The sequence below is a fragment of the Chiloscyllium punctatum genome, chromosome 19, assembly GCF_047496795.1.
Source record: "Chiloscyllium punctatum isolate Juve2018m chromosome 19, sChiPun1.3, whole genome shotgun sequence".
Lineage (NCBI taxonomy): Eukaryota > Metazoa > Chordata > Chondrichthyes > Orectolobiformes > Hemiscylliidae > Chiloscyllium > Chiloscyllium punctatum.
The window spans coordinates 72,593,692-72,606,756 of NC_092757.1; the positions used below are offsets into that span (position 1 = coordinate 72,593,692).

The 13,065-nt window shown below is 41.6% G+C and overlaps 1 protein-coding gene across 2 annotated transcripts in view; it reads left to right on the forward strand.

Moving 5' to 3' along the window:
• The first annotated feature begins 1,855 nt into the window (after positions 1 to 1,855).
• Positions 1,856 to 13,065, forward strand: part of supt6h (SPT6 homolog, histone chaperone and transcription elongation factor) — a 74,220-nt gene continuing 63,010 nt past the window's right edge. Inside the window, exons 1-5 of one of the 2 annotated variants that reach the window (XM_072589657.1) lie at positions 1,866 to 2,000; positions 2,452 to 2,514; positions 2,721 to 2,837; positions 10,311 to 10,496; positions 10,931 to 11,001. In XM_072589657.1, the coding sequence (XP_072445758.1) occupies positions 2,732 to 2,837; positions 10,311 to 10,496; positions 10,931 to 11,001 (363 nt within the window). In that variant the 5' untranslated portion in view covers positions 1,866 to 2,000; positions 2,452 to 2,514; positions 2,721 to 2,731. Of the gene's footprint in view, positions 2,001 to 2,451; positions 2,515 to 2,720; positions 2,838 to 10,310; positions 10,497 to 10,930; positions 11,002 to 13,065 lie in introns of both variants that reach the window. The other variant, XM_072589656.1, reaches the window with a different exon arrangement.

Consider the following 13,065-nt stretch of genomic DNA (forward strand, 5'->3'; position numbering starts at 1 on the left):
GAGGAGTTGAGGATTAACTGATTGGCCATGGTCTCGTTAATTGGTGGAGTAGACACAATGGGCCGAATGGTGGAAGAGGCTCAATGGGCCTGAATGGACTACTTTTGCTTTAAATTAGAAAGTGTTAGAGGAGCTCAGCTGGTCGTGCAGCACGTGTAGAGTGAGGACCAAGAATAAGATCATAAGAAATAGAAATAGGAGCAGGCCATTCGGTCCCTCACATCTGCTCCAACAGTCAGTAGGATCATGGCTGATATGATATTCATCAAACCCCCTTTCCTTGTAACCCTTAATCCCTACTGATCAAGAATTGTTGGAATATTGCGTGCAATTCTGGTCTCCTTCCTATCGGAAAGATGTTGTGAAACTTGAAAGGGTTCAGAAAAGATTTACAAGGATGTTGCCAGCATTGGAGGATCTGAGCTACAGGGAAAGGCTGAACAGGCTGGGGTTGTTTTCCCTGGAGCTTCAAAGGCTGAGGGGTGACCATATAGAGGCTTACAAAATTATGAGGGGCATGGATAGGGTAAACAGACAAAGTCTTTTCCCTGGGGTTGGGGAGTCCAGGACTACAGGGCATAAGTTTAGGGTGACAGGGGAAAGATATAAGAGAGACCTAAGGGGCAACATTTTCACGCAGAGGGTGGTACATGTATGGAATGAGCTGCCAGAGGAAGTGGTGGAGGCTGGTACAATTGCAACATTTAAGAGGCATTTGGATGGGTATATAAATAGGAAAGGTTTGGAGGGATATGGGCTGGGTGCTGGCAGGTGGGACTAGATTGGGTTAGGATATCTGGTCGGCATGGACGGGTTGGACCGAAGGGTCTGTTTCCATGCTGTACATCTCTATGACTTTATAAGTGATCTATCTCAACCTTAAGTATATACAAAAACTCTGTCCCCACAGCTCTCTGAGGCAAAGTGTTCCAAAGACTCACAAACCTCAGAGAAGAAAATCTCAGTCTTAAATTGGTACCCCTTTATTCTGAATCTATGCCCTCTTGTCCTAGACTCTTCCATTGGGGGAAATATCCTCTAAACATTTACTTTGTCAAACCCTTTAAGAATCCTGTAAGGTTCAATAAAAATCACCTGTCATTCTTCTTAATTCCAGTGAGTAGAGACCCAATCCATTTAATTTTTACTCAGGAGATAAACCACCCAAAGTAGATATCATCCTAGTGAACCTTCTCAGAACTGACTCCAATGAAACATTCTCTTTCCTTAAATTAGGGAACCAAAACGGCTCTCAATATTCTCAGTGGGGTCTTGCCAGCACATAGTTTCAGTTGCAATAAGACTTTCCCTACTCTTATATTCCAAAATTCTTGAAATAAGGGCCAACATTCCTTTGGCTTACCTGATTCTCTGCTGCATCTTTGTGCCAGCTTTCTGTGTTTTGTACACAAGTACCCCAAAGTCCCTTTGTGTTGCAGCTTTCTGCAGTTTTTTCTCCATTAAAATAATATTCTATTCTCCCCTCCAAAATGAGCATCTTTGCATTTTCCCAGATGATACTCCATTTACCAACTTTCTGCCCACTTAGTTATCAACATCTCTCCGCGAACTGTTTGCATCCCTCTCACAACCTGCCTGTCCACTTACTTTGGTGCATTCTGTAAATTTGGCTGCAGGGCACGACACTTGGAGTAAGAGTTAAAACTCACACAACACCAGGTTACAGTCCAATAGTGTCGTGTAATTTCTAACTTTGTACATTCCAGTCCAACACCAGCCCCTCCAAATCCTGAAGAGGGGGATGTGCTCTCCACTCCCTATTCCCCCTTCCCTGCTTCCGGAACCGGGGGCGGTGGGATAAAGGAGCCGGGCGGGCGGTTTGTCGATGCACACGGGCGGCCATTTTTAAAGCATTTCCGTGCAGTGCTCCGCTCCGACAGTTTGGATTCTCGTTTCTCTCGGGATTTTCAGACGGTTTCTGGTCTTTTCTTGTGTGTGTATTCTGCCCGTCCGTCGTCACCTTCCTGCTTGTCGGCGAGGTGCTGATTCCCATCTTTGTGTCGTAGTTATTTTTGAAGATTAGTGTTGTTTATGCTCGAGCGCTGACCTGTTCTTGTCGGTTTGTGGTGGAGGCCCCGCACTAGGCCGCAAACCCTGCCAGCCCCGAGACCCATTCACTTTACCCCCCCCCAAACACCTCACCCTCTCCTAGCCCGGAACAAGCAAAACCATCTTAAACCACCTCCAACCCAATCTCCTCTAATTCGCCTCCTCCTATAGATTTATCACAAGTACGTCCCAAGGCTGGACGGTTATTTGGACAGAAGTGATGTCCAAGGGTCTTGGGGGTGAAGGCAGGAGATTGGCACTCGATAATGAAGCTCATTTAACGAGCTGCTGTAGGCACGATAGCTCTTCTGTGGTCTGTGGGCTCAGTTGAGCTAATGCATATGAAGGTTACCTTACTGACACGCTATTTTAAAATTTCAGAAAGGTGCATCCTTGTACACGACACTACAGTTCCACGCTCTCTCCTTTTTAACGTTATAAAATGTAAGCTTAATGAATTTTACACCGAACATTAAACTTTTGGCATATTAATAAAATTATTTTTAATTTAATATTTGTCATCTGTTTTAAATGAGCATTCGTTTCTCATCTGGACAAACCACATTATCAAGGCTTTTTTGTTTCATGTGTTCTTTTAGCTGTCTTGTAGACTTAGTGTTACACTTAAATTTCTTCTTCCTCTTGTGTAGGGCCTGTGATCATGTCTGATTTTGTTGAAAGTGAAGCTGAGGAATCTGAGGAAGAGTACAATGAAGAAGGAACTATAGTACAGAAGAAATCTAAAAAATTCATGGACGATGATGATGGTATGTGCAACAATGTTGCAACATATGCATGAATGTTATATGTTTGGTTAATGCTTTGCAAGAGCAAACAATGCTAAAACTTTTATAATGTGAGGGCCAGCTGAATGTCTAATTTTGGTTATTTTCAGTGTAAAGAAGATTTGAAGTTTGGTTAATGTACAGTGGATGTTCAGATCATTATTCATGTCATCTAATAGACAAATATTTACATGAGACAATGTGCTCATCTCAAAGTACGTGGAAACTAGTTATTTTTGAAATGCTAGTGTTGTCTAGATATCTGTCAATCAGTTTGTAAATAATGATCGTCAAACAGCAAATGAGTAATTCAAATTTGTTTTTAGCAGTAGATGACAGGATTGCTGAACTTTATATAATGTTACGAATTTGGCTGTGCTCGCCAAAAGGGTGGATAGAGCTTGTGGCCATGCTTCAATATTGCAATTAAAAGTCACACCTGAAATGAGTGACTAAAATTCATTGTACAGCTTATGCCATCATTTGACCCAAGAAATCATATTACGGGGTCCCCAATTTATGAACAGCTGACTTACAAACGCTCGTACTTCTAAGCATGAACTCATACAAGGCTGTAATTTTAAATCCTGGGTTACGAACATGTCCTGTACTTATGAATGGCAATTTTATAACTTTCCTGCATTGTCTAAATTAACTTGCAAATACAACACAGAATGGAATCTGTTTGCAACCCAAGGGTGCCTGTACTCTATCAGTTCTAAGCTAATATGTTGTAAATTGTACTGAAAGTAAATTTGTGAATGTTAGTAACAGCAGTGCTAAACGTTTTTAATCTAAAAGGTATTTAAGTATGGAATAGAATCTCCAAACATGTTGCTTGCTGTAGGACAAATAGAATTGAAACTTGACCTATTTGAATGCAGAAACAAAAGCAGAAATTCCTGGAAAAGCTCAGAACTGAAGAGGGGCATTTCTGTTTTTGTTTCTGATTTACAGCATAGAGTCATAGAGATGTACAGCAGAGAAACAGACCCTTCAGTCCAAGCCGTCCATGCCGACCAAATATCCCAACTCAATCTAGTCCCAACTGCCAGCACCCGGCCCATATCCCTCCAAACCCCTCCTATTCATATACCCATCCAAATGTTCTTAAATGTTGCAATTGTACCAGCCTCCACCACTTCCTCTTGTGTACAAGATGATTAGGGGTTTAGATAGGGTTGACAGTGAGAACCTTTTTCCGCGTATGTAGTCAGCTGTTACTAGGGGACACAGCTTTAAATTAAGGGTTGGTAGGTATAGGACAGATGTTAGGGGTAGATTTTTTACTCAGCGGGTTGTGAGTTCATGGAATGCCCTGCCAGTAGCAGTGGTGGACTCTCCCTCTTTATCGTCATTTAAGCGGGCATTGGACAAGCATATGGAGGTTATTGGGCTAGTGTAGATTAGGTAGGCTTCGGTCGGCGCAACATCGAGGGCTGAAGGGCCTGTACTGCGCTGTATTTTTCTATGTTCTATGTTCCTCTGGCAGCTCATTCCATACACGTACCCCCCTCTGTGAAAACGTTGCCCCTTAGGTCTCTCTCATAACTTTCCCCTCTCACCCTAAACCTATGCCCTCTAGTTCTGGACTCCCCAAACCCAAGGAAAAGACTTTGGCTCTTTACCATATCTATGCCCCTCATAATTTTGTAAACCTCTATAAGGTCACCCCTCAGCCTCCGACACTCCACGGAAAACAATCCCAGCCTGTTCAACCTCTCCCAATAGCTCAAATCCTCCAATGCTGGCAATATCCTTGTAAATCTTTTCTGAACCCTTTCAAGTTTCACAGCATCTTTCTGATAGGAAGGAGACCAGAATTGCACGCAGTATTCCAACAGTGACCTAACCAATGTCTTATACAGCCTCAACATGACCTCCCAACTCCCGTACTCCATACTCTGACCAATAAAAAAGCATACCAAATGCATTCTTCACTATCCTATCTACCCGTGACTCCATTTTCAAGGAGCTATGAACCTGCACTCCAAGGTCTTTGTTCAGCAACACTCCCAAGGACCTTGCCATTAAGTGTATACATCCTGCTAACATTTGCTTTCCCAAAATGTAGCACCTCGCGTTTATCTGAATTAAACTCCATCTGCCACTTCTCTACCCATTGGCCCAGCTGGTCAAGATCCTGTTGTAATCTGAGGTAATCCTCTTCGTTGTCCACTACATCTCCAATCTTGGTATCATCAGCAAACTTACTAATTGTACCTCTTATACTCGCATCCAAATCATTTATGTAAATGACAAAAAGTAGAGGACCAAGCACCGATCCTTGTGGCACTCCACTGGTCACAGTCCTCCAGTCTGAAAAACTATCCTTCACCACCACCCTGTGTCTTCTACCTTTGAGCCAGTTCTGTATCCAAATGGCTAGTTCTCCCTCTATTCCGTGAGATCTAACCTTGCTAATCAATCTCTCATGGGCAACCTTGTTGAACGCCTTACTGAAATCCATATGGATCACATCTACCGCTCTGCCCTCATCAACCCTCTTTGTTACTTCCTCAAAAAACTCAATCAAGTTTGTGAGACATGATTTCCCAGCACAAAGCCGTGTTGACTATCCCTAATCAGTCCTTGCCTTTCCAAATACTTGTACATCCTGTCCCTCGGGATTCCCTCCAACAACTTGCCCACCACCGATGTCGGGCTTACCGGTCTATAGTCCCCCGGCTTGTCCTTACCACCCTTCTTAAACAGTGGTACCATGTTAGCCGACCTCCAGTCTTCCGGCACCTCACCTGTGACTATCAATGATACAAATATCTCAGCAAGAGGCCCAGCAATCACTTCTCTAGCTTCCCACCGAGTTCTAGGGTACACATGATCAGGTCCTGGGGATTTATCCATCTTTGTGTTTCAAGGCATCCAGCACTTCCTCCTCTGCAATTTGGACATTTTGCAAGGTGTCACCATCTATTTCTCTACAGTCTATATCTTCCATATCCTTTTCCAAAGTAAACACTGATGCAAAATACTTGTTTAGTATCTCCCCCATTTTCTGCGGCTCCACACAAAGGCAGCCTTGCTGATCTTTGAGGGGCCCTATTTTCTCCCGAGTGACCCTTTTCACCTTAACGTATTTGTAAAAACCCTTTGGAATCTCCTTAAACCTATTTGCCAAAGCTGTCTCATTTCCCCTTTTTGCCCTCCTGATTTCCCTCTTAAGTGTATTCCTACTGCCTTTATACTCTTCTAAAGATTCACTCGATTTATCCTGTCTATACCTGACTTATGCTTCCTTCTTTTTCTTAACCAAACCTTAAATTTCTTTCATCATCCAGCATTCCCTATGCCTACCAGCCTTTCCTTTCATCCTAACAGGAATATACTTTCTCTGGATTCTCATTATCTCATTTCTGAAGGCTTCCCATTTTCTAGCCATCCCTTTACCTGCGAACATCTGCCCCCAATCAGCTTTTGAAAGTTCTTGCCTAATACTATCAAAATTGGCCTTTCTCCAATTTAGAACTTCAACTTTTAGGTCTGGTCTATCCTTTTCCATCACTATTTTAAATCTGGGTTTCTACTTAAATGGAGTTTGTCATAATACCATGTGACTGGGCATTGAGAAGCAGCAGTTCTGCAATACAATTTCTGAAACCACAGATATGTTTTATCTGAGTAATTTTTATTCTTTGTTTGTGATAAGTGTGTATCAGCTTTGGATAATGCCTTATCATGTCAGGGTGCAGAATTAAAGTGGTTCAAAATTTTCATGGCCTGTTTTTCTAAAGTTCTTGAGCATTGCTTTGGCAGCAAAGAAAAATTAAATTAGTTCTTTTTAGTAAAGCAAATTTTGTTGAAATCGAGGCAGAGCAGCAGAAGAGTTGACTGTTTCAGCCCTTTGGGTCTATTCCACCATTTCGATGAGGTAATGCAGATATATCCTTCAACACAATTGATCCATTTTGTTTCATATTCCTAATGCGTTCCAAAGATGTATCCACAGCTTTTTGGGGAGTTGTGGTCCAGGTTTCCAACTTCGATATCAAAAAGATACTCAAATTTTAAAATTATGCTCTTTTGCCCCATGGAAGGAAATAGTTTCTCTGTGTCTGCTTCAGCAAATTCCTAGGTTGTTATAAATGCCTTGATTGTATTATCTTTCAACCTTGTAAACTCAATGCCCAGAATGGAGTTCAAATGTTTTACTTTAAACTTTATATTTTGTTAAATCTGTGTGAGTGTTTTCAAGTCCAAGTACCTGCTAATTGCTCCAAACTGAACAGTATCCGTTGGCCAGGAAACAGGAGAATTGTCCTGTTCCTCCATTTTGTAAGTGCCATGGAAGCTTTTACACCCATAAGTACTCAGTTCTTAGTTTTCCCATCTACTCTAAAAGGCAGTCACCCTGATAATATAGACTCCATCAGTAGTACAGTATAGATTATTTGTGCTTATCATGGATTATTCAAAACCATATCCAAGAAAGAAGAATGCTCCCACTGACCTGTCTTATAAAATTTGATTGTGACATATCTATCACTGGCAAGACGATCCTTTATTGACCCCTTCATGAGCGCACCTTCTATTTTTCTGGACTTCATAGTCTATTAAGGCAACATAGTCTAGATTTCCTCAGCATTCTGTGGAAAAGGTTCTTTGCAGTTTCACTCCCAAATAGTTCCGCTTCAGTTTCACGATTATGCCCTATGGTTTTAGTTTCCCATCAGAGGAAAATATCTGCTTTGTTAAATTGCTTAATTATTATCAGTCCCTTAATTCTATTACCTTCCAATCTTTCAAATTCATGTTGAATGCAAAATTTGTTGTTCTTGAGAAGGTGCCAATGAACTGATTCTGAGCTGGTATAGTCTGCATGGTTTAAGTATTGATGAAGTTCTGTTAAGGACAGGGTTCAGGAATTCTGATCCAGCTGCATTGAAAGAACACAGTATACACTTCCAAGTGAATTTAATGTGTGATGTGATGTTATTTAGTGTATTAAAAATCCAATAAGCCCCCAAGCCTCTAGTTCAAGAATCCTGTTAAGAGCCATGAAAACCCTTGACAAACACACTTAGCTGACAATTAATGTAAGCTACACCAGCTGTAGGCAAAAGGTCGCTACCATGCGACATCTGCCTTGATGCACGCTCTGTCAACATAGATCATCCCAACCCATGTTACTGACCAGAAACAACTTCAACTGAGGTGCTTGTGAAGACTTTCTGATTAAGAGTGTTCAGTCATCAAAAGAGGTACAGCAGATGACCTCATTTGATCTCCTCTGTTGTGAAGCTGTGTGTGTGCAGGAATTACTTTGTGCTCGAGGTGTACAGTATGGAAGTGAGCACTGATCAAGAGTGGATACTCCTGACTTTGTGATGGAGGGAAAGTCATTTGATGAAGCAGCTGAAGGTGGTCGGCCCTCAAGTGTCTGAGGAACATCTCTGGAAATTATTGGCTTTCAGCAACCACATCCTTCTTCCATTGTATTGACCCACTGGAGATGCTTTCCCCACAATTGTCATTGACATCAACTGTAGTAAAGCTCCCTAATTATAAATGCTACCTGGATGTCAAGTGAAATCATTCTCACTTTGTCTTGAATTCAGCTCTTATGCTTATAATTGGACCAAAGTTGAAATGAGGACAATGATGCCAAATTGACCTGAAAGAATCCAAACTCCGTATCAATGAGTAGGTTACTTGCAAGTGGGAGACAAATGCCACTTGCTGGCACTGTTGATAAGCTATTGTTCATCACTTCAATTAAGTGTAAACAAGTAAGGCAGCAGTTGATTAGATTTATCCTACAAAACCTATCAAGGCACATTGGATGTATGTTGGTGTCGTAGCTGCACTGGAACAATTTGGGTTAGTTTTGCAACTGGTTCTGGAGCCCAAGTCTTTACAATATGCTAGATATTGTCAAGGGCTCATAGCCTTTGGTGCAACTACTTTGCTAATCTGTTTCTTGAATCTCATTGGTGAATTGAGTTAGACTGGAGACCTGCTTCAGTAACGCTGGAGATCCAAATAAATCTTGACTCGATGAAAATGGTTGCGAATACTGCATATTCGTCATTATCATGATAATGTGGACATTTTTTTCATCATTGAGAGCAGTGATGTTTCTTCTATTTTTGTTGTTTAATTGTCTATTGGTCATGGCTTGATGTTGCATGACTGCAGAGTGTTGATCTGATCTTTTATTTGTAGTATTGCTTAGCTCTCTCTCTTGCATGCTGCTTTCAGTTTTTACCATGAACCTGGTCCCATGTTATAACTTCACCATTTGAGGCTGCATTTTAAGGTATGCCTGGTGTTGTTCCAAGTATGCTTTTCCTCATTGAACCATGGTTGGTACCCTGTCTAAATGCTAATGAAACATTGAGGGATATGCTTGCCGATGCTGCTAGAACTGCATTGGATTTATCCCATTTAATGTAGTGTTGTGTCACAATATGGTGAAGGGCATTCTCAGTGCAAAGATTGAAATTCAGCATTGCAAGTATCCTGGGGTAGTCATTCTGATCAATTCTGTCTTCGATAGGTGAATCTATGATGGCTAGATTGGTAAGTCATAGAGATGAATAGCACGGAAACAAACCCTTTGGTCTAACTCGTCCAAACTTGTCCATGCCGACCAGATATCCTCCCTTAATCTGGCCCCATTTGCCAGCACTTGTCCCATTATCCCTCTAAACCCTTCCTATTCATGTACCCATCTAGATGCCTTTTAAATGCAATTGTACCAGTCTCCCACACTTCCTCTGGCAGCTCATTCCATGCACGCACCACCCTCTGGATGAAAAGGTTGCCCCCTTAGGTCCCTTTTAACTCTTTTCCCTCTCACCTTAAACCTACGCCCTCTAGTTTTGGAATCTCCCACTCTGGGGGAAAAGACCTTGTATATTTAGGAGAAAGTGAGGACTATAGATGCTTCTGATCAGAGTAAGGTGTAGTGCTGAGAAAGCACAACCGGTCAGGCAGCATCTGAGAAACAGGAGAATCGACATTTCAGGCATAATCCCTTCATCAGGAATGAGGCTTGTGGACCAAGGGAGCGGAGAGATAAATGGAATGGGGTTGGGGCTGGGGGGATGCGATAGGTAGATGAAGGTTGGATCTGGGATAAGGTGGGGGGAGGGAAAATGAGGAAACTGGTGAAATTCACATTGATTCCATGTGGCCGGAGGGTCTCAAGGCAGTAGATGAGGCGTTCTTCCTCCAGGTGATGGATGGTAAGGGTTTGGCGATGGAGGAGGCCTGGGACCTGCATTTCCTTGGAGGAGTGGGATGAGATCAGTGTGGATTTCACCAATGTGAATACTGCCTGACCAGCTGTGCTTTTCCAGCACCATGCTCTCGACCTTTTTCTATTTACCCTATCAATGCCCCTCATGATTTTATACAACTCTATAACATAATGCATTTTAGATATGTGAGGAACTGGATATCTAAACTTTACTTTTGTGTTCATACCGACAGAGGAAGAAGAGGAGGAGGATGAAAATGCAGATGACCAGGATGAGCAGGGAAATTTAAAGGACTTCATTAATGATGATGACGATGATGAGGAGGAAGAGGAGGAGGAGGATGATGATGATGATGACGATGGAGCCAGTGAAGGTTCTGGGGGTTCAGACTCTATCACAAAGAAAAGAAAGCGTAAAAGTCAGTGTTTAAATCATCTTATTTTTCTTCAGTAGATATTCAGAGTCCACAAGGCTAAGACTTCTGTTTCGTGTTAGTACTTGCAGCATATATGCTTGACTCACCGAATTTACACCATACTTTGGTGTATTTTAATTATTTTTAAAAAGGAAATTCTCCTTTGGAAAATATCTGCAGATAATGTCCTGTCATTCAGAAATTCTTGTTGATATGACTCTTGATGAAAGGACAAGACAATCAACATTCTAGGCATTTGGAGATTTAATATACTGTGGGAGAGGCTGTAATGATGTCAAACAATTTAAATTTATATTTGTGAATGTTCTGTTGGATCAACAAGATTTTAATAAAATCTTAATGAATCATAGTCACTAGAATGTCATGTTTCTATGTCCATAATATGATGAAAATAATTGTTTTCTTACTATATGCAGCTTATGATGACAGGCTGGAAGATGATGATTTTGACCTAATTGAGGAAAACTTGGGTGTCAAAGTCAAAAGGGTAAAGCTAATTCTTTTGGTTTACCTGAAACTGTTTGGTGATTTGAAGTTTAAGAATTAAAAATTAGAAATTTTTTAATCTATCCAAAGTAGAAAACTGCTCTAACATAGTGATGTTGTAAATAAATTAAATATTACTAATGTTCATAAGATTTTTAAGAAAAAGTAATGTTTTCGAGTTTCTTTTGTGTAATGTGTATGTCGTTGCTTCAGATTTTTGTCTGTCTTAGTTTAATTACACAATTGTGTTTTCAACAATGTAGCATCAGGGTTGTTGAGTTATTGGTGGTTACCAGGTCATTTACCATTCATATGGGGTACAACTAGAGATGATTGAAGAGCTTTGTGCCAAAGCCAAACCATTAGTTTAGCTGAAAATTTTCCTCTACATATGTTGGTGATAATAGTATTAAAGTGTAACAATTAGTCATAGAGATGTACAGCATAGAAAAAGACCCTTTGGTCCAACTCATCCATGCTGACCAGATATCCTAACCTAATCTAGTCCCATTTGCCATACTTGGACCATAACCTTCTCAATCCATCCTATTCATAAACTCGTCCAGATGTCTTTTAAATGTTGTAATTGTACCAGCCTCCATCACTTCCTCTGGCAGCTCATTCCATACATGCACCACCTTCTGTGTGAAAACGGTGTCCCCAGGTCCCTTTTAAATCTTTCTCCTCGTACCCTAAACTTATGCCCTCTAGTTTTGGACCCCCCACCCCATGAAAAGACGTCTATTTGCCTTATCTGTGCCCATCATGATTTTATAAACCTCTGTAAAGTCAGCCCTCAGCCTCCAGTGCTCCAGCGAAAACAGCCCCAGCCTGTTCAGCCTCTCACTATAGCTCAAATCCTCCAACCCTGGCAACATCCTTGTAAATCTTTTCTGAACCCTTTCAACTTTCACAACATTCTTTTCATACCCGGGAGACCAGAATTGCACGCAATATTCCAAAAGTAGCCTAACCAATGTAGTCAACAGACGCAACATGACTTCCCAACTCCTATACCCAATGGTCTGTCCAATAAAGGAAAGCATACCAAATGCCACCTTCACTATTCTATCTACCTGTGTCTACTTGCAAGGGACTGTGAACCTGCACTCCAAAGTCTGTTTAGCAACACTCCCCAGGATCTTACCATGAGGTGTATAAGTGCTGCTATGACTTGCCTTTCAAAAATGCAGCACCTCATCTTTATCTAAATTAAACTCCATCTGCCACTCCTTAGCCCATTGGCCCATCTGATCAAGATCCCGCTCTGAGGTAACCTTTGTTGTCCACTACACCTCCAATATTGGTGTAATCAGCAAACGTACTAACTATAGTGTTCACATCCAAATCATTTACGTAAATGATAAAAAAACAGTGGACCCCGCACTGATCCTTGTGGCACACCAATGGTTACAGGCCTCTAGTCTGAAAAGCAACCCACCACCACTACCCTCCGTCTTCTACCTTCAAGCCAATTCTGTATCCAAATGGCTAGTTCTCCCTGTATTCCATGAAGTCTAACCTTGCTAACCAGTCTACCATGTAGAACCTTGTCGACCGCCTTACTGAAGTCCATACAGATCACGTCCACCACTCTGCCCTCATCAATCCTCATCATTATTTCTTGATAAAATACAACCAAGTTTGAGAGGCATGATTTCCCATGCATACAGTCATGTTGACTATCACTAATCACTCCTAGCCTTTCCAAATGCATGTAAATCCTGTCCCTCTGGATTCCCTCCAACTTGTCCGCCACCAATTTCAGGCTCACCAGTCTATAGTTCCCTGGCTTTTCCTTACCAACTTTCTTTAATAGTGCCACTATGTTAGCGAACTTCTGGTCTTCTGGCGCCTCTCTAGGATTTGAGCTATAGGGAGAGATTGAATAGGCTGGGGCTGTTTTCCTTGGAGCATCAGAGGCTGAAGGGTGACCTTATAGACGTTTATAAGATCATGGGGGACATGGATAGAATAAATGGACAAAGTCTTTTCCCTGGGGTGTTGGATTCCAGAATTCAAGGACATAGGTTTAAGGTGAGAGGGGAAGATATAAAAGTGACCT